General features: G+C 39.4%; 1 protein-coding gene across 2 annotated transcripts; it reads left to right on the forward strand.

Moving 5' to 3' along the window:
• Nucleotides 1-758: 758 nt before the first annotated feature.
• LOC131789607 (polycystin family receptor for egg jelly-like) lies at nt 759-21119 on the forward strand. Of its 2 annotated transcripts, XM_059106770.2 has the most exons (18): nt 759-801; nt 2938-6117; nt 6449-6558; nt 7247-7302; nt 7836-7978; nt 8558-9320; nt 9818-10220; nt 10843-11040; nt 11689-11859; nt 12302-12427; nt 12565-12762; nt 13084-13338; nt 13690-13959; nt 14506-14955; nt 15579-15815; nt 16537-17961; nt 18429-18597; nt 18940-21119. In XM_059106770.2, exons 2-18 carry the CDS (start codon nt 3027-3029, stop codon nt 20790-20792), a joined length of 9918 nt encoding a protein of 3305 aa, XP_058962753.2. In that variant the 5' UTR covers nt 759-801; nt 2938-3026; the 3' UTR covers nt 20793-21119. The 2 variants fall into 2 exon arrangements, with proteins under 2 accessions (XP_058962753.2, XP_066016591.1); XM_066160494.1 differs by lacking the exon at nt 11689-11859.
• Nucleotides 21120-22118: the final 999 nt, after the last annotated feature.

The following is a 22118-nucleotide window of genomic DNA, read 5'->3' on the forward strand; positions in this document are numbered from 1 at the left end:
CAAAAATGTTTTCCTCGCATTAATAACAACGCACTCGAATGTACTCGAATATCAAAAGAGAAGCTGTAATTTTTTTTATATTTGCAAATTGTGAGCCAATTTCTCCTATCGAAACAGACGATGCAAAGCATTTTGAACATTTTTCCTGTTTACGGTGGACTTTTCCTTGTTATCATTTTCTGAAAAATGATACTTATTAAGCTTCAAGCGATACCTTTGAATGATGCGGTGCGTCATCGAATAAATGGACTACTATGTTAGAAGTAATGTTTACTGACGTCACGGAGATGTGTTCACATTCAACCGACTTATCAGCAGGTGGTTGGGAATTTGAGCCCGTGTGCTTTAGTCAGCGACATCCATTAGGCCACATTTTTAAATTAAAGATACCTTGTTTTGAAATAAATTACTTAACATAAAAAAAGAATTAGTCACGGGTAATCTCAAGAATCTCCCCTTTCCAATGATCAGATTAAGGTTTATGCAACATTAAGGTAAATTTTGCTCCCCTTGTCGGCTGTTAACAAAAGCGGAACTATTTTTATGCTAAATGTAGTTAGTGATGACGCCCTACTGAACAGTTTCTTACAGAGTTTATGCGGGGTGCCTGAGGGCTTCACACAACAATTGTCATCATTCCATGTGATACAGATCTAACAGGAACATCTTTTCTTGATGACCTAAATAGGTGTTTTGTTTACGAACTCGACCAGGCGCAAACTCGGCCATCATGCATGATTACAGATTTTGATGGATAACAAAGTGTGCACAAGAGTCGCGAAAGTTCACTCAATGATCAAGGTATTATAAAGCAAATAACTTATATCTACTCTATTAGATTAATCTACAATGGGGCTGGGTTAGGTAGTATTTTTAACTTCCATAAAACACAAATTCTATGAAGTCAAAATTTTACCTCAGTGAGGTTGGTTCAAGCACGTCGTTTTGACGTCAAAAAAAAAAAAACGGCAAAAATAAACTTCGCCTCGGGTAACTTATGTTTTACTCCAGTTGGAAAATATTCTTATTCCGAGTAAATGCTTTCATAAAGAGGGCAAGTTACTAGAGAAACTGTGGTGCTGCGTCGGTGGGAGAATATAACAGGGTAATTTAGTAAATTGGCCACCGTAAAAATTTTCAAAGCTGACGTTTCGAGCATTAAACCTTCATCGCTCTGACGAAGGGCTATCACTCGAAACGTCAGCTTGAAACTCTTTACGGAATGCTTTCAAAGGTGCGTTAAAAAGGCCGGTATCTGACAGTAATATGTTCCATTTTTACCGTTAGCGTAGAGGTCGTCTGGATATAGGAGTTGATATGACACGTGTCATGCAGCAAAATTACAATATTTCTCATATCAAGTGTGAACATTTTTCCCCTATTATTCTGGCAAGACAAAACGAAACGGGACCGTGCGAAATGCGTCTCTCTCCTTGCAGAGATAGGTAAATGTCTTAGGTGTGTTCTGCTGTAACTGTAATGAGAAATATTGTATTGAATAAATTATTTAGAATGTTCTAGCCAGTAATAAGCATAGGCTCATCGTACGTGTTTTCTTTCACTCATGATAAACTCTTAATGTTTCAATTGTTTATCTAGCTAGGATGGCTTAGGTCATACGAAAGTGGAACTGCTTAACGAAAAAGCGATAACTTGAAGAAAGTTGCGAGAAATTATACTGCTTCGCGACAGAACGAAAATAATTCTTACTCTCGGTCATTAACGGCCATTTAAAAAACCACTCGTTACTCATAAACAATATATCTTATTTTCGAATGCTTTACGGATGAAAAAAATGGTACGTAAGTAGAAAAGTACATATCATGAGGAATTTAAGTCGGGATGAGTTCTAAGCCTGGTGTGACCATTTTTCTGTACGGTCATTCTATATTTGTTTCATATGTTCATGGCTAATCCAGGCTCACAAACAGTTAATTTTGAATAATTGATTAAAATTTCCAGTCGATTACCCTTTTAGAATGGATAATTTGGCCGTGTCCTGCTTGCGACCAGGCTTTGTCTCAACTGTAAATATAAATACGCGTCAATTCATTTAGTGGTTAACAGCTCGAACAACTTTTATGATTCACGGTTCAAATAAGCAATTTAAGGTGACTAACAGTTCAAAATAGTTTTTTGAACTTCTTGGAATGGTCAAAGCTGTAAGCATTGATTGACTTTCAGGTTCCTTTTGTTTGTCAGTCATAATAACTTCGGTACGAAGAAAAGATCAATTAACATCGCCTAAGATTAAACAAAAACCGTAGGACGTATGCCGTAAAAACATAATTTCATTACGAGAAGCCTTTAACATCCATGTTCAGAAGACGGCTCGCCCTGGGTTCGGAATCGAAAGGTGTACATATATTTTCCACTATCGTTTACCCAACGAAACATCGTGAAATCTCAGTCTACCTTGACATTCTTTCGTCTTTTGAGAACATTTTTTGGGTAAGTATAAAAAAGTTGAAAATTTTTCGGGGGTTTGTGTTGAGACAAGTAAGGAAATGATTCCTTCTATCATCTAATTTAACCCCAACAATGGGTTTCGAATGGGGTAACGCGTTGTAGGTCGCTAGCAGTTACCTTACAGAACTTCATAAAAGTTCTGTGTAGCCCCAGTGGCTAAGAGCACTACTGCACATATAGCGCCAAAGACAGTTGGAGAAAAAAATTGTATGCACAACTTTAGAATTATTGCCAAATATTTGTCCGTGAAAAAGCAAACAATAACTCCGAGCTGTTGCCGAAACAATACTCTTTTCTTTTAATTTCGCAGGTTTGTCCCTTATCTATCCCTTGATTGCGTTTTACTTTGTCAATTTAATTAGCACATATTCTCTATCAAGCGCTGTTACATTTCAGTCTTACACAGCTTTGTACTGAAAGCCGAAGCTCCTCAGAAATCTAACTGCCAAGTGATTGTTTTCGTTACAGAACGGTCAACTAATGTCGAGCAACTGATTTGTTTTTGGGTCGTGGCGTACCTGATTGGCAGACGTTACGTTCTCATCTTTCTGATAACCATGTTCTTGTTTACAAGACTTCAACTTATTTCAGCATGGCTGATTGTGCAAGCAACGACAAGTTTAGAACGTCAAGTAACTTACACCGAGCATCCAACAACAACCGCACATCAAGTTTTTACAGCTCTGCAATCCTACTCAACTGTATCAAAGGCATTGGACGCGTCTATGAAGGAACCAGTAACGGCTCAATCTCCAGATGTAGCTTCACAGGTAGACCAGCAACGGCGATATCAACCAGCAATACTTGTGGTCGATACAAGTAACACAACTGTGGCTACACACAATCAGACTGCATCTCTAGAAACGTTTAATGTTGTGTCTGAAAACAGCTCCACCGGAAAACAACAGCTAGTAAGTTTACAGTCTCACAAGAGTTCTAAAGAGCAGCCTGCATCAGCGTCCTTAGATAGTCCCAGTGGACAATCAAGAAAAGAAGCAGATCAAGAAACGTCAATTTTAAGAGCGACAGAACAGAAGACAACGGTCGTACCTGATATGTATTTGGCCCCTATAATACAACCAACAACTTTATTGACTCTTAAAAATACAACTCAGTTACAAACAACAGTTTCATCCTACGCTATTGCGACCAATACAGCGGTGAATTCTACCACTGAGCATGTTCAAGACGACGACACTCCAAGGCTGATATCCCTAATACAACAGGCACATGCAATCCTGGATCATCAAAATATAAATAGTTTGCCAAAGAATAGCTCCTATGAAGAGCAGATACCTACGCCTTCAAGCACCGCTGAAGAGCAAGGAACGGCTGTGCCTAACGCGCTTTCAACTCCACAATATCAAACGACAAATCCAGTTTCACACAACAGTTACGCTGAAAAATTATTAACATCAGTTTTTGGAGCATCAACAACCTTGGCATCAGTACACCGAACTAAGCAGCAGACAACAACAGAAGCACAACCACAGTTCCAAGTAGATTTCCAACCGGTCCCCTTACCAGCTGTTATCCTTCGAGCACCAGAGCCAATAACAACTGAGGGTTCTGTTGTTAGTTCCGTTGAAGAACATAAATCTATTCATTCGAGCACTGCTGAAGTGCAAGCAACTTTTGTGACTAACGTACATCCAACTCCACAATATCAAACGACGAATATAGTACAATCATTACCTTTACATCCTCGAAACAGTTATACAGAACAGTCAAAGATGTTTGAATCTCAGCTGAATCCATCTCCACAGATTGCGTCTTTGATTGCTGGTGAGCCATTATCGTCAGCGGACCAGGTAAATTTAACTCAGGAACAACTAAATATCACATCCTATGGGCAACCAAGGCCAACAACTAGTACACCTCATGAAGTTTCCTTTAACCAAATCTCATCTTTGTTACCCCAAAATACTTCCATTGGGCAGAAAATATCATCATTGGACCAGCCAGCCACATCCTTGAGACATCAAAACACCATTTCTCTAGCTCAAAATAAGTCCTTTGAACAACCCAAAACCCTTACATCCTTCAACGGTTACCCTTTAGAGCTTCATTCCTCTATATCTCAAAACATTTACCCTAGTCGCCCATTATCACCAGTGGTGCAGCTACATTCAACTCTGGAACAAAAAAATAGCACTTCTCTGGTTCAAAATAGTACCCAGTACGGCAAGCCAATAACCGTTACTCCACTCAAAGGTTCTTCTGCCAATCTTCCATCTTTGACACTTCAAAACAATTCAACTACTCAGCCATCATCGGTAGTGGATCAGGTGACTTCAGCACAGGAACAACGCAATAACACCTCTCTCACTCAGACTAAATACCATGGGCAATCAGTGACAGTTAAACCCTACGAAAGTACCCTTGCCAAGGTTCAGACCATGGTTTCTTCAAACAGTTCCTCTCTACAACCATTATTATCAGTGGAAAAGCTAACTTTACCTATACAAAAACAAAATTTCACATTTATGGTTCAAAATGGTTCCAATGGACAGCCAACAACTGTTTCATCTCACTATACTTCCTCTGCCCAACTTTCTTCAAGGAAACGTCAAAACAGCATTTTGGAACAGACAAATGAACCTTACGTAAACTCAACTCCAAAACTACAACCACTGCCTTCACTGTTTCAAAATGATTCTGCTGAACAGTTAGCAACGACTTCAACTAAGCCGTATTCTACTATAAAGTTAGCATCTTTGATTACAAAAGATAATTACACTGAGCAGCCACTATCCATTATGCACCAGGGAAATACAACTTATGAGCAGCAACCTACAGCGCTGATATATGGTGGAAAACCAACAACCGATTTATTTGACGTTGGCTCAAAGGTACAAAATGCAACTCTGATACCTTACAATGGCAATACTGAACATATTTCAACTTCTGCGTCTCGGCAAAATCTTTCGATCAAACTTTATTCGTTGATTCTCCAAAGCAATTCCGCTGAACAACCGTCACCACCTGTTCATCAAACAAAATTAGCTGAGAAATCCCTTTCTCAGGACAGTCCTTTTGGCTTGAAGCCAACATCTGCCGAATCTCAAGCGAACTCCTTTGTGCAACTGACAATTTTTATTCCTCAAAACAATTCCATTCCCATTGAAATACCACCATCAGCCCTTCATCAGACAAAGTTAACCGTGGAGCAGAAAGTCACAACTGCATTGCAACCAACAAATCTTGTCTCCCAAAAATATTCTGCGGAACAGTCGATGACGGTGTCAGCTTCTATACAATCAAATTCCCTGCGAACAACGTTGGCTCATAAACACACTGTTGAGCAAAATTCATCAGTTATCCGTCAAGATAATTCGACGATACTAAGATCGCCAAATAAGAACTCTTCTTGGCTTTTTGCCTCACCTGTACTTGTTGTAAATTCCACCCTTCAGCAAAAGTTTACGTCAACGTCCACAATTGACGACGAGTCTACTCCGAAACCTTTTACTTTACTGCCTGAAATCAGTTCTTCAGAGCACAAATTTAAAAGGACAAAATTTAGCGTTCATTCATCTTTACAAGAGAAAAATTCAACCAGCTTCACTGTCCAAACAACAGCAGCTTCAAGTCAATTTTACTCAACTCAACAATCAACAGCAATTACATTGCCACTGTTACGAAAAGGTAAGAAGTTGCTAAAACAAAGAGAAAGAAAAAAATATTGAATAATATGCTTAGGAAGAAGTATTTTTTTATCGTGGTGGATCACTCTTGTTCCAAAAAACTTTAAAAGAACCTAGTCAATGCAGGGAAGCGGAAGCGCTCGCCTGGGGAAGAAAAACTCTAAACTCCTTTGAATTCATGCCTCCCAGACCATGAAACTTAACTTCTGTCAGGAGCGATCCACTCAGCTTACTCATGACTTTTTGCCCTTGTCCAAGCTTTTTAGTTCTTCTAGAAGTAATATTTCAGTTAACGATTTATTAAATGAGTATAATTTTCTATTTTCCTTTAGTGACAACTTTGCGATTTGTCTTTTTGTTGAAAAACGTTGATTTTGACTTTGACCTTTTCGACGACTCCTCTGCAACCTATGAAAGTTTAGAGGCAAACGTAACAAATGAGGTAAGACAAGATTGGTTTCTTGAAGAGGATAGGACAACCTCAGTCAGATTGCTCTATGAAGCTCATAAATTAGCTCATCCTTAACTGACACTTGAAGTAAGAGCATTCTTAAAGCGTGTGTTCGAAATACAGGGATCAGCTCTACTTTGGGTGGTCAATGTGTTCTGTATTTTGTTTTATTTTGAGTAACTCAACATACTCTGACTTACGTAAATAATCCAAGCGGATTGCTCAACAGAAGATCAAAATGACTCAAAAGTCGCTTTGACGTAAAGAAATATCAACTTTTAGGAAGATTGCATCCTGCGTTATTAAACTTTGTATCGAAAAGACATTTTATTTTCATGTCACTTGAATTGCTTCAGTTATCAGATCTAGCTGATCTTCAACAGAAAGTGGTTCGACCTTGCAAGTATAAACAAGAATCGAAACATCAATCCCCTGATTTTTCGCTGTGGAAACAATCGAAACCGCTACGCTTCCGTGACGGAAGCTGCGCAGTTTCGATTGTTTTCCTGTCATACCGTCTGAAATATGCGCACGCATTTTCTGCGCAGTCCCCTGGGCCATCAGAACTTGTTGTGTCAGTTCATATCATAAAAGGAAAACTCCGAGAAAAAGTACGCGGTATGCGTACGACAGAGCCACGATTTTACATATGTTCATTTCTACCGTGATGTTTTTACAGATTTTATCACGTCTTGGGTCACATGGTGTCACGACCTTCAAGATTCTCTCTATGAAGTAAGAGCAGCTGCCTTTCTTGCATGTATCTATATTGAGACCAGAAGTTTTTCAGAGTGGAATGTTTCGAATATGTGACGTAATTATCATGTTTGGTGTTGGCTTTTTCGTTAAAAATATTCGCAGTCTCAGGGGGAATAAGTGACATACTCTGCTTTATATTGAACAGTTTAAGCTTCAGAGTAACAGCTGATGGTTTAAAGCTGTGGTCTGGATGAAAGTTAATCTGTAATACTCAAAACCCTAATATCAGTATGCATATTCTCCAAACTGTTCTCTATCACGAGCTTCTTCACTCGGTAATCATTTCCTTTATTCTCGTAACCTGAATGTTTGATTCAGGGTTCACTCTTAAGGGTAAAATTTTTAAAAAGACTGTCGATGATTAAATTCATTTATGTTTTGAAACTTGAGCACAAGTCATTACCATAATTGAGTGTCTTGGAAGTGGCTCGAAGAAACTGATTAGTCAATTTGCCAATACGCTGTTAGTCGAAAGCTTCATATTCCATTCTGTTTCCTTGATCTAACAGACCCGGAAGCGTGGAAGTAACCGCGGTCTTAATTCTTGAAAATGAATACGACACACCAAAGGTTCAAGAACAATTAAACAAGTTAAACAAGACCAGTAAATTGGGGAAGATAACTTGGACTGCGCTTTACTGGGGTGTGGAAGGTGCGTCACTAATTTCTTTAATGCAGTGATGTGTCAATGAGGATGTCAACGCTAGCCTAGGTCAATGCTAATGCAACTATGCATTACTGATGTTGTCGAGTCGTTCCTTTGTGGAGGGATTCTGAAGAGTCTCTAGAAAGGATTCGATGCCCCACGGTTATCCCAATCTGGAGCCTGTTTTAAACCAAAGCGTGCCGTTTTCCACACCTACTTTTAGAACCTGCCTCTAAAACCCCTTCTATTTTGGAGACCTGACACCAATGCTGAGTCAAATTTGGCGAAGTTCAACCGTTAACTCAATGATCTATTTTCGTTCACTTGAGAACCAAACGATTTAAGACCAAAGTAGTCACAATGGCTAAAATCTCTGCACTGAACCCGTTTCCGGGCAAAAGACGACGCAAAGACCAGACATTACTGGGCAGCTCATTCCAGCATAGATTCTGTAAAGGAGCACCCCCAATCACTCAGAGATGTTTTTGTGAAGTGTTGTTTGCTGTTACAATTTAAACTGCCCGTAACCTTGTAACCAGACACTAAATATTTAAAAACTCTTTAGCATGCCTTATTCTCTCACAGATAAATCTTGCATTCCTCCAGAAGTCAGAATAACTAATTTACCAGAGAGAAGAGCGAGACAATCTGCTGTTTCCATTTTGCGTTCCAAAGATTTTATCATCCAGGCTACTGTCGGAAAGGCGGAGTGTAACTCTTCACAAGCACTACAATTTGCATGGTATCTATTCAAATATAAGGTTAAAGCTTCAGGAAAGGTTCAGATACAGGATACAGTTCTCTTGGATTCAAGAATTACAGAGTGGACCTTACAAAAACGGACACTTGATTACGGGCAGTACTACGTGGATATTAGAGCAACTTACTCAAACCAACCTTCTGTAATAAGCAGTTCTTTAGGATTTTTCAAAATTAGCAAGTCTAAACTTATCGCCGACGTTGCAGGAGGGAACAAAGTCACGAGAGGAAAGGTAAATCCCATTTTATTAGACGGATCAGCCTCCAGAGATCCAGACGTAGAGTCTGGTAACCATGCATCGATGCATTTCACGTGGCTGTGTAAGAAACGTCAAGAGCACTTTCCCAATGGTTCGTTGGACTCACTACCAGTGATTAACAACTCTCTGGGTCCTGGTAGTGGTGGATGTTTTGGAACCGGTGTTGGAAAACTAAACTCCAATAGTTCAATAGTGGAATTGGACACGAGTCAGATGACTGTTGGTGAGATGTATGACGTCAAGCTCATCGTTACGAAGGATAACAGAATAGACGACTTCACTCAAGAAATTAAGATTGTCATCGGTAATCCACCACAAGTGACTATCCGGTAAGCACCTATAAGAATTAATACCTTTATTCTATTTTGAAATGTTTTGGCCATTCGAAACGAATTTTTAATGAATTGGTGTCGTTTGATGATGAGAATTCATTCTGCTAACTCATTGTCAAATTTTTTAACCATAATCCTGAGAATAACTGTTGGGAAATCGATTTCACAGGAATTTATATATATATATGCCACTTGCAGTTTTAGTGAACATATTGCCACATTCCTTAAAAAAATTTTATTGCTCCATCTTTGGAACTGTCATTTTAAAGGCTGGGCGGTTGCCCTCTAAATATTTTAAAAGCCTGACTGCTCAAAGCAAGCTTACAATGTATACTAGCAATGCATGCGTGCAATGCATTTGTGCAAATTGGTGGTTGAGAAAGGCGTAAGTATTGTGTGTTGTATAGATTTAGATAAGCAACAACAAAAACAACAACAACAACAACAACTGCGATACCACATTCTTTTGCAACTTCATTCCCATTATATCATAGATGCTTAATTAACTGCGAGAAGATGGCAAGCGCCTCTACAAGAATCAGCATCGCAACTACGTGCAAGGGATTAACGTGTCAGACAGCAACCTACAGCTGGAAGCTTGTCATTGTAAATGCCATTGGACATGAGCTCCCAGGAAATATCCTGACCCGTAACATGACAGAGACTGATATGGATCTTCCTGGTATCATTATTAAAGCAAATCAACTGCCTCCACTCGTTGTCAGTGAGTGGTTTTATCGACTGAAAGTCTGGGTCTCGCAAGACCACGGACCCGCTGGAAATGCAGCTTATCAATTCAGAGTGAACGCTCCGCCAAGCTCCGGAAATTGCACTGTGACTCCGAAGAGTGGACAGGCGTTGAAGACGGCATTTTCATTTTTATGCTCTGGTTGGCAGGTGAGAAATAAATTGCCTATTCCTGAGGGCAGATAAAAATGAAATTGCCTGTTCCTGACAGACTTCTCTTGCACGACGACCAAAAACATAAAGAGCAAAACTTACCAACCTTTCAAGCAATCCTTTGACATGCGACTTCACATGAAAGCCACACTTCACCAGGAATTCCTAACCAAATCTGATCTTTCATTGTTGGTAAATTTTTCTTCCCGCAGTTTCCTCCTGCACACTTTCAGGCTTTCATTCTAAGTTAAGAAATGAATCAATAAAAGTAGTCAATCGATTCTTTCATAAGTTAAATGAAAAAAGGTAAACCGAAGAAAGTGATGGCATTAGAGAGACTAATGGAAGTTCTATTCGATAGAGTTTCCGTGTGAATGATTCATGTTGTGTAGTGCTAGATGTCACTTTTATGTAAAGACACCATACCAATACCTCTACCTCTCTATCAAGTCCCTCGCCATCAAAATGAATGAGGAATTCCCACGTCTCATGAACAAAGAGCTGAAATCAATACCCCAGGCTAAACAGGGATAAACTGAGGAGAAATCCTGGCACAAATGATCATTGATCCCCGGTTTGAAACATTATACAAAGATTATACATTATTTATTTTTTTAAGGATCCACACCAACCTCTGACGTATCAGTTTCATTACAAAACGGACCATGGCTTGTACACCGTCGTGCAATACGGGTCTACTGATCACGTGTCAACAGTGCTTCCCTCGGGAAAGAGAAATGGTGGATATATCATTGATTTTGAAATTTTGATAAGAGACAGTCTGTCGGCTTCCAGCAACTATGTTCTCCACGTAAAGGTGATTGTTTTAGTACTTGCTGGCTCTGTCTGAAGTTACAAAGTATTGTGGAAAATGTTTACCATTGTTTGAGTTCAAAGGATACGATAATCAGAGTAAGATGTAAATTTTCCACGGAAAAACTTGAAAACTTTTGAAAATTCGAATTACTAGCAACTCGAACTCTTAAGGAAGGTCAGGTAATAAAACATAATTAGGATATTTCCCTGAAACATAAACAAGTAAACTGTGTAATTTCCAAACTGGATGCAATTTGCAAACATTCTGTTTAATGATTTTTATTTGTGTTTTGTTTATTTTTCGTTTTTATTGCTTGCCTGTTTTTCTGTTAATCTCTCAGTTTCTTGTCTATCAGCGAAACCCCTTTCGAATCACTTTGCGCTACTCTATCTTGTCAGGTCACAATGGCGTGGGGGAGGAGGGGAGGGGGGGGGGAGGGGGGCCACACTGTGTCAAAAAGAGGATACTCAACAGTTTTTGCAACCTGAATATTGTAGGTTGCTTGCCTTTAAAGAAGAAGGAAGGGGGCCCGGGGTCACGGGCATCCCAGGACCCCTCGTCCCCAACTTAGCCCCAGTGTGATAGTTGATCAAGGGGAAAATTAGCTTTAGTTCACAGGAACCCTATATTGCCTTATCGTGTTCTTAGGTCGAGCCACCGCCTGCTAACGACAGTCTCAGTGGACTCGCAGTTGGAAACAATAGTCAGTTTAACACTTTGGTCAAATCAGGGAATATTATAGGTGCTACACAACTAGCAAATGCTGTGCTAGGAACAGTCGAGGAATCAAATTCTACGTCGACCAAGGACAAGATAGAGGTATCTGTGCCTATTATCCTCTCAAGCTATCTGTGACCGTGTATTCGCAACGTTTGGGTCAGGGTCATGGGTAGTACTGCCTGACGTTTCCAAGCTTGACCGGAAGTCATCTAAAGTCAACTTCTCGCTCAGAATGGGCTGAATTTTCAAAAATTTAGAATTACTACAAAAAATATAGGAATACTATTTAACTGAATCAAATTTTACAACTGCGGGTTTAAAGACATTTCTCTCCTCTTCCTTTTTTTCCTCTTTTTTTTACCAAAGAAGGAGAAAGACTGTTGATTTGAAAAATGTTTTGACTTCGTTTGACGAACAGCACCGTATTTTGTTACCAGTTTTTCTCTTTAAGAAGTACTGAAGTGGCACGGGGAAGGGGGTTAAATGATCCTTAGTAAAGGTGTTATTCAACGTTAGGCTAAAGGTTCTATCGGTATTTCAGATCAAAGACTCCATTGTGCGAAGTGTGTCAAATATTCAAGTAAACAATCTACAATCCTTGACTCAAGTGACGTCTGTGATCGCACGAGCCACACTGGAACCGAGTGAGGTGACATTTGATACACAGGTATTTACAGCTCTTAAAGGTCTTATTGTCTCAATTATATGATTGTCTCAAAGAAAAGGGGTAGCTGAATATTATTCTAACGTTTGACGTTCATCGACTGTGAGACTTCTGAAAACAATCTTTCATCTATCTTTTAGGATCTTGCTCTGCAAACCTTAAGATCCATGACGTCATTGTTACGAAGCAAGACCAAAGAAGATTACGGTTCAGAGTCTGTCTTAGTTGAACAAGGCGGGGAGAACCTGGTACTGAGTCTGGGTAACATTCTTAACTCTGCTGCTCAGAAGGCAAGTGTGATCGAAAGGACAGCGGAGACATCGGAAATACGATCCAAGGTGAATACCTCGTTTCATTTTTTTCTGAGCATTCTTTGCTGAATGTGTCCAATCGCTGATTGATTTGTTGGCTCTTTCCCTGTTTCTTTGTGCGTTCTTCTTGGTGTTTTCGTCAGTTTGTTCATTCATTTAGACAGTTTCCATCCATTGTCCATCCATCAGTTCATTTCCTCTTTCATTTAACCCTTCATTCTCACCTCCTCCTTCACTTTCCATTTTTCTCATTCTCACGGTGCATGTGTCTCTTCAACACGAGGTCCGACACTTAAACCAAACAGAAATATATACCACCTTTCCATGTTTTTTTTTCGTTTTTAACAGAGTGAAAATGTCTCGAAAGACACAGCGAAGCTTATCGATGATGTAAGCGTTGCTCTCCTATCAAAAATGTTAGTGGACCAGGAACCCAACCGCGTGCAAACACAGTCCTTGAGCATGGTGCTCAACAGACTTAGTCCCAAATCACTGGAAACAGCGAAAAATTTTACTGACGATCCATATTCAGGAGAGTTCAAATTTTCTTTTAACGCCATAACCGACGAGAGAGCGAGAGATGCTGAGTACATCGACAGTGTGGTAAGCAAATTGAGTTTCTCTGAGAGTTTTGAATGATTTTAAATTTGTAGTTATGTATAGTTTACTTCTTAGTTTCGTAGGAGAAAATTGGTTTATCAGATATATTTCGGATACCATTCCCTTCTTATCAAAGAGACTATCACACAAGAATTTTTATCAGTCTTTCCAAAACATGCATTTCTCTTACCCAGTTCTTTAAGGATTTCTTTGCGAAACTTATCTGACTGGCTTCTTTTTGGCGGTTGCTTTTACAATATATGTCTCAAGGGTACTATGTACCACCTTTGAGCCCGCATCGACGCAAAATGCTGCTATATAACACAAAGTTGGTTTTTCTTATTTTTCTATCAGATGACTCTGAGTACATTCAATCCTTTCACGTGGGACGACAGTGCATCCCGTGTTAATTCTAACGTCCTCAGCTTGACCATCAAAAACCACGAAGGTCAGACTTTATCAGTGAAAGATAGTAACGAATATATCGAGATGAAGATTCCACGTGAGGGCAATTTTCTGCCCGAAGGAAGTGGCTTGTATTTTACTAAACCCAGCAGTGAAGGAAAGATGCAATACCATGTAGTGAGTTTGCAGCATGCGGACGGTAACGCTGTGAGATTTCGAGTAAGTATTATGACTTTAAAATGAACAACTGATTCTGGAGGAGAGAATACGAGGACATCTTTCTTTAGAGGGAGGGTGTGTTCAGCTTATGAGCAATATCTTTCAGAGAGCAGAAAGTGGAGGCGAAAACTGGATATGTGTTGGTTGATTAGAAGAGATGCTTAAGGAGGCTGAAATGTTTTCTTTTTAAGATGCTGTAAGGATAAAGGATGCACATTGGGATTTACCGCTCTATAGTGCATTCGAGAAGTTTGTGAACCCGAACCAAAGTGATCATAGCGAAAATCCTAAGAATAGAGAATTGCAAAAAAGACTTATATGAGGCTTATATCAAGCAAGCAGCCAGAGGGTTAGGACAGAGCGAGTGATCAAGACTAGGAGACTAGCTCTCGTTTTGCAACTGAGTGGTTAAAGGAGCGGTATTTTTCTTCTACACCAGTCCATAATATAGTGATTAAATGCGGCGCAACCCAGGAACACCTTTGATGCTCAATTGGGAATTTCTTGAGACTAAAATGGTTACTCGTCAAATCACTATTCTTTCAGATCAAACCAAGTAAAGGCAAAGTCATCTTCAAAGTATTCGTGAGATATGGCCGGCGACCAACTGTCACAGAGCATGATGTATCAAGGCAAATTCCGCATCCTTCATGCTTGAAGTCCTCCCAAGATTCTTACAGCCATTGCAGGAATGATGCGTACGACGTCCTTTTGTTACCTGACAAGGTGAACAAACCAGGGAAATACTATATTGGCATACTGTACGAAAATTATGAAGGAGAACTTCCGAGTCGACGAAAGAAGCGATCATGTTCCGGAGGGGGCCGCCAAAAGAGATCATGCGTGGAGGTTAAAGAAGCACCAAGACCTGAGAACATCACAGTAAAGCCAGTTTATGACCCAAAGACAGACGTAAACTACTCGTTGAATCTGGTGGAAGAAAACTGTCTGTTTTGGGACAGTATAGAAGAACGCTGGTTATCAAGGGGATGCAAAGTAAGTTTATCGACTATTGTTTAAACCCAATTACATAAACAAGCATCATCCTCTTTTTTTTTTGCACCTCTTAACTGACCAAACATGAGTTGTCTCAAATTTGAATGGGAGAAGGAGAGACGTTGAAAGATACTTATGACATATTTCATAGGGTGTGGTTTAAAATAATGGGAAAAGACGATGTGTGGATATAAAAGATAGCCATCTTGAAATTCCATAGGAAAAGTAATTTCTTAAATGAAGGTTATTGCAAATCATCCTGTTTTCCATAACATCGGTTGAAAAAACCTGAAAAATCAGAAAAAAAATCAGTTATGAAAAATCAGTTATGTTGTAAATTGCCTTGCGTCGTGTTACACATGAAGTCATAGCCTATTTATTATAATGACTTATTTGCCTATGCAAAGTTTGAGTTTGAAATCACTGGAATGCAAAATGCTGATATAAAATCCTGTTCAAAAATGCAATCTCTGAAGACTGGTGCAAAAATTATTTCCTTTTCAACTGTTTCTTGCCTCACAAATATTATATTATGACGGGATTTTGGTTTTAAGGAATTCGAGTTATTCCTATCTTTTCGATATGACAATGATTTCACCCTTTTACCCTTTGATCTTTTGCAGGTAGGCCCAGGTTCAGAGGTTTCATCCTTACATTGTTTGTGTAATCATCTGACGTCATTTGGTGGAGGTGTCCTAGTGATGCCGAACAAGCTAGATTTTGATGTAGTCTTCTATGAACTCACGCGCCTCCATGAGACTGGAAATGTTGCCGTCCTTGTCACAATAATTGCAGTACTGCTATTGTACTTTTTAGTGGTAGTATTTGCAAGGAAATATGATAGACAAGATAAGGCCAAAGTATGTAAAAGACAGAACTTACATTTTCTATGAAATAGGGACAGAATTAAAAAGAATGAAATATAATCAGCTGTCAAATTAACAAAAGCCATAAAATCAGAAGCGTAACAACAACCAATCAAGCGGAAGTAAGAATGATTGATACATTAATGTAGATAGGAACAAAGAACGAGTTTTCATTTTGTGGGCACAAATCAGTCAAATTGTTACCATGATTACCCAAAATTGGAGGAGAACATGGTCTCGACGGTTCGATGCCATCACATCAGAAATGATGATAATATTAATGCTTTTCTATATATACTTCTCAGCACGATTTTAACGGAGGTCGATCACAGACAGATGCTAAGCTGTATGGAAGTTAGGTCCAAAAAAAAAAAAAAAACACATCAGCAAAAGGTCGAATAGTAGAAACATTGGAACAACTAAGCGATGCAACATTGCAGCTTCACTATTTTGTAACAGATCTGACAGTCCCTACGGAATTTCCGCCTCATTAAAAACCCAACTCAATTGAAATTGGTTTCTTCCCTTTATCCTCAACAAATTGTATTCCTTATTGCTTCGCTTGTTCCCTACGGAAGGAAGATTTTACAACCTTCAAATGCAAATCTCGCAAAGCTATTTCACTTTCTGCTAATATTTACGGTGATGATATGAGTTAAATATATTGCTAATTCAAACTGATCTTAACGAGTCACCGCATTTGTTTTATTCTCAGAGTGGTCCAGTTTTCCATCTACTTTCTTGCCATGAGGCAAATGACTTTGAGTACCAACTGACATTGGCCACGGGAGTGTGGAAGAATTCTGGGACTGATACTCGTATCGTTATCATCATTCATGGGAACGAGGCGCAGAGTGAACCTTTGATATTGCACAAAAGCACAATAGACTCAAGGACGTTGTTGGCGCGTGGAAACGAGGATACATTTAGGATTCACCTGCCAATGTCACTGGGTGAAATTGAATACATTCGCATATGGCATGATAATTCGGGAAGAGATCCTTCATGGTTTCTAAGCCATGCGATTCTCCTGGATCTTCAGACGGGTAGAAAATGGACATTTTTTTGCAACGATTGGTTTGCGCTGGAGAAAGGGGACGGTAAAATAAACAGAATTTTAACTCCTGTTGGTTCGCAGGAGATGCAGACGTTTAGTTATTCTTTGCGATCGCAAGGCTCCAGAGGTTTTTCCGATGGACACATTTGGCTTTCAGTTGTTACTAAGCCACCGAGGAGTAAATTCTCACGTGTCCAAAGAGCTTCTTGTTGCCTTTGCATACTGTTGTCTGCGATGTTAGCAAATGCCCTGTTCTACCGGGCGGACAAAGAGCCAGATCCAACTCTACAAATTGGTCCGTTAAAATTCAGCTGGAGACAAATAATGGTGGGAATTGAAAGCGCCCTGATAATAACTCCAGTAAACTTAATGATTATGACATTTTTCAAGAGGAGTGGCGAGAAAACTCCAAATAAAGTCGACGTGGAAAAACCAAAAAACAGTCCTGCTCCCTTTTGTGACAAGTTGTCAACTACCAGTTCAGGGGATATTCACGACATTGATGTAACGCTAAACGAAAAGAGGTCTTACTTTGATAAAAACTCCCAAAGTCAGACTGATGCCAAGAAGAAATTTATGCTCCCTCACTTCTTTATCTACGTTGCTTGGTTTTTGGTCCTTGTTACTGTTTCTGTGTGCGCCGTTTTTACGTTCTTCTTCAGCTTGCAGTGGGGAAAGGATATTTCAAACCAGTGGCTTTCCTCAATGTTTGTATCTTTCACCCAAGACCTATTTGTCCTACAGCCTTTGAAGATATTGCTTATCATGGTGTTAACAGCTTCTTTGTTTCGCGATAAAAATGAAACTGAAACTGTCAGCTACAATAGTGAAGAGAAACTGCAATCACAAATAAAATCTCACGGCGGCAATCAGAGTGTTAAAGTAGAGATGCCAAAAGAGGATGACCTCAGACTTGCAAGAGAGAACAGCACAAAGGAGGCAAAGATGTTTTCCTTTTTGAGGGAGCTTCTTGGATACCTTCTGTTTCTCTTTTTGCTTATAATTGTGTGTTACGGTAGCAGAAGTTATCACGGATATCTCATGACTATGGATCTAAAAGATACACTTGGCAACTTTTCTTTGGTAAGTAGCTCTGAATCTTAGGGTAACCGACTGACCCGGTCAGTGTAAACGTCCTTATTCGAACGTCATGGTGATAGGGAGACAGGAATGAGGCAGTGATACGATCAATAGCATTCAATGGCCGGGGCCTGGGTTTGCCTAGTATAGATGAAGATATGGGACGTTTTTGAATTTTTGTCATTACTCCGAAAGTTCCACCAAGCGCATTTAAATTTAGCTAAACGCGATATGATACTGTTATATTCTATTTCAAAGCGAAATTTAACTACTGAAAATTCCCTATACGGAAGGCGAAGTTTATTTCGGAGGTGGCTATTACTTAGCTGCACTTAAACACCTGGAACCACACACATTTAACTTTTAATTTATCACGTTATAATTACGCAGAATATTTCTCTTCCTTCCTGGTATGTGTGTCTTTTGGTTCGTGGTCACCGCACATTTTAGAACGTTTTTTTCCTGCCTAGGCTTACGATCCTCCGTATTTCTGGAAATGGCTCGACATTCAGTTTGTGGATGGTGTCTACGGCAGCACCTGGTACAACAACGACAAAATCAAAAAGCAAGAGTACATTGGTAACAAGATGTCTATTCTCTTAGGAATGCCTCGCTTGAGACAACTAAGAATAAAGAAAGGTAAGTACGACATTATTTGAGAACTTTCAATCTTATAAACGTAGAACTGGTAAAAATCATCGTTGTTGTTAATTGTGGTGATTATTTAAAAAAAAGTTCGCAACTTTTTTTCTGTTTTTATTGCAAATATAGCAAATATTAGAACCTAAATCATGGAGAAGAAAAGAAAGAGAGAGAATAAGGAGAAAAATTGGATAATAAAAGAAATAAAAGAATAAAGAGAGGGCAGATTCCTCTGATTATAACAATGAAATCTTGCTCCGGCAACGCGAAAGAGAAGTACACAAGGCAATCAAAGTTGTGAGGACTGTATTCGACAGTAATTTACTTTTTTTTTATCAGATTCTTGCATTGTTCCAAGGATAGTACGAGACATCATAAACAGGGGCTGCTACGACCTCTATAATTTCGATGAAGAGGATAAAACTCCTGCAAACCTTCCAGGCTGGGAACCCTTCAGTGGTTCTGTAGAATGGGCAAATTTTTCCCAGCTATGCCCGGTACCATGGCAATATGTGCCAAACGAGGAACTATCACCGAGCTGGGGTTACTTCGATGTTTATGACGGAGGTGGTTATGTTGCAGATCTAGGCTACAATAGCAGTACAGCTCAGGCAGTCATCTCCGAATTGATAGAATACGGTTGGATCGACCGGCAGACCCGCGCCGTCCTACTTGAGTTCACTATCTATAACCCTAATACGGGCTACCTAATCATTTCAGCGTATCATTTTGAAATATTGCCCACAGGGTATGGCTATCCTTTTCCAAAGATAGACACTCTTCTGCTGACAAGTACTGAAACAGGCTTTTACGAGTTTTATCTGATTTGTCAGTTCTTATTTATCATGATGGCATTCGTCTTTTTCATCGTAGAGATGTACAAGCTATATCTAGCTAAGTGGACTTATTTAGGAGATGTGTGGAACTGGGTGGAAATTCTACGAATATTTTTGTCGGTACTGGTCGTGGTATTCTACATAATTAAGTCAAAGCTGATGCTTAAACTCGCTGCTATTGTGAAGGAAAACCCATTTGCCACCGTTAGCTTTGGAGAAGCCGTTACCTGGAGCCATGCAGAAACCACTGCTTTAGCCATTGTAGCTTTCCTCACAACCTTGAAACTTCTACACATAATTCGCTTTAATCAGCACGTCTCCATAATGATGTCCTCATTTCGCGTCTCTAGGAGTTTATTGTTGTCCTATTCTGTGATTTTTATCATTATTTTTGTCTCATACGCTCAGATGGGGAAGCTGGCATTCGGCGACCACATTCATGGTTACTCATCAGTCTACAATGCATTGTTTTCTGAAGTTATCATGTGCCTTGGCGGCCAAATGAGATTTCATGAGTTAATAGGAGTTCATCGCTTTTTGGGTCCTTTATACGGTATTTCCTTCCTTGCTCTGATGTCCTTCATTTTTATGAACTTTTTCGTGGCAATTTTGAACGATTCTTTTGAAGACGTCAAAAGCAACACTGATAAACAATCCAAAGAATTTGAGATGGCTGATTTTATACTAGAGAGAGTGTGTGATATGTTAGGAATTAGCAAGCGAGGGAAAGATGCGGGTCAGAATGCCTCAGTGAGGGAGGATGACGCAGCTTCTACCAATCCCCAGGATAACTTCGATTTTCCTCTAAGAGAAACGTCCGAGGAAAGCGGCTCAAAACTTAACGAAAACCTGAGCGCCAAAGTTAAGCAGACATCCATTAAAAAATCCCCATCACAGCATTTGGCAACCAAGTTAGAGTTCGAGAGACCGATTAGTCCAAAATCTTCAAAAAGAACGCCCGAAACACCCGAAAAGGTTTCTTCAAGTGAGCTTGATTTGGATTCTTCATTAGAACAGCTGTTTGAAAGGATTGGTGTGTTGGCCGGTGATCTCGTTATGGAAGATGAACAACAGGATGCAAAATTGCTCAATGTGATCAGCCAGATCCTTAGAAACAATCATGAAATTCCATGCCAAAGAACGTCATCTAAACTACGTCAGATCGGAGAGCCTTACTCGGTACCAATCACTTCACAAGACAACACTGAATATAACAGGAGCAGTGAGTCAAAGAATTCTTCCGAGGAAGAAATTATGAAATTTATTAGACGCAGATCAACTCGCGAGCTACCAATCCACTTAAAAGTCGGAGGTTTTTACCATCAGCCTCAAAATAATCGAACCGGTGGTAAATAAGAAAAATAGGCTAATCAATTCTGCTGTAAAATTGTGTTTTTCATGGATACATATTTAGCTTATCTCCATCTCAAGAAGAGCTCCATTAACAAAGGTGTTAAACGTATGAACGAAAGTTATAAGAATTAAACCATTAATTTCCCAACAGCTATTATGAGTGCACAAGCGTAAGGATCAGTACAGTGCCTCTTTTGAAAACCAGTCTCGCTTGAACTACATTTTCCATTTTTCGTATAAGAGGGGGAATTTTGTTAATTATTATGACTATGTAGAAAGATTGTATAGGATTTATCGACGCACCAATTAATAAATTCTAATAAAACCATATTTCAAGATGTAACAACCCTCCGTAATTGGGGAACTGCCATTGTTTTGAAAAAAACTTGCTTGTCAAACTTTATGACGATTTCAAACCTTTTTCGTAATAATGACTGACTTTCGTTGAATAGCTGTTCAAGATGAGAGAAGCGAACAAGTTCATCTGCAGTGATGGCGCTGGCAGATGCATTTTATGTATGACACATAAAACAGATTTTGCATAAACCTTTTTCGATCCTTTGCTGACATTTACTTCTAATTTTGAATGGTGTAACGACTCCAAACGATTTCTTATCCGACGAGTTACGAGTTAAGATAACAGAGTTAATGCTGGACATAACTTAGTTGTCCGGTATTAAGCAGTGAATATTACGAACTTTTTCCCGGCACAATGTTTCCAGGCATTTTCTTTTTTTAAACTTCGTACCTTACCGTTTCGAAATGTAGTTATAGCTTTATGTTACAATCTTTTGACTGACTTGATGACGACCCAATGTAACTCCGATGGCTTGGACTTTCCCTAGGGTCCATACCATATGCAACTAAATTTCCCCAGGCACTTATTTTTTCAGTTTTTATGGCTCACGCTTCCTTTCCATCGATTCTGTCATTTGACTCCAATTGAAACAGGGCTGAAATAGCTGTTGAAAGGCCAGCCTTAGACAAATTTGGTTAATGAAGAAAAAAAATGGCCGTTATTCTGGTACACGCTCGATAAAGAAAATGTAGTGCATTTTACGCCTGTCTGTGGCTTGATCAGTTCTCGTCAGTTCAGCATTGCGATCTTAGACTAATCACCATAGAAGACGTTGATGTTGTATATACAGTCTTCAAGATTGTCACTGTTCACGCTCTAAGAAAACATGAAGACATTTTGCTGCGTTGTAGTGGAAGTGCATCCCTAATCTCGGGCTTTCATGCAGGCAGCTTAAAAAACTGTGCATAGCTCGTACTTGGTACCATCTTGTTAACGAACAGAGATGAAATAATAATAATTGGAAAAACACT

The sequence above is a fragment of the Pocillopora verrucosa genome, chromosome 13 (genome assembly GCF_036669915.1).
Source record: "Pocillopora verrucosa isolate sample1 chromosome 13, ASM3666991v2, whole genome shotgun sequence".
Taxonomy (NCBI): domain Eukaryota; kingdom Metazoa; phylum Cnidaria; class Anthozoa; order Scleractinia; family Pocilloporidae; genus Pocillopora; species Pocillopora verrucosa.

Coding starts and splice junctions, on each gene's coding strand:
- LOC131789607 (XM_059106770.2), top strand. CDS start 3,027: ATGTTCTTGTTTACAAGACTTCAACTTATTTCAGCATGGCTGATTGTG. Junction 6,118..6,448: donor ATTGCCACTGTTACGAAAAG/GTAAGAAGTTGC, acceptor ATTTTCCTTTAG/TGACAACTTTGCGATTTGTC. Junction 14,956..15,578: donor GGTTATCAAGGGGATGCAAA/GTAAGTTTATCG, acceptor GATCTTTTGCAG/GTAGGCCCAGGTTCAGAGGT.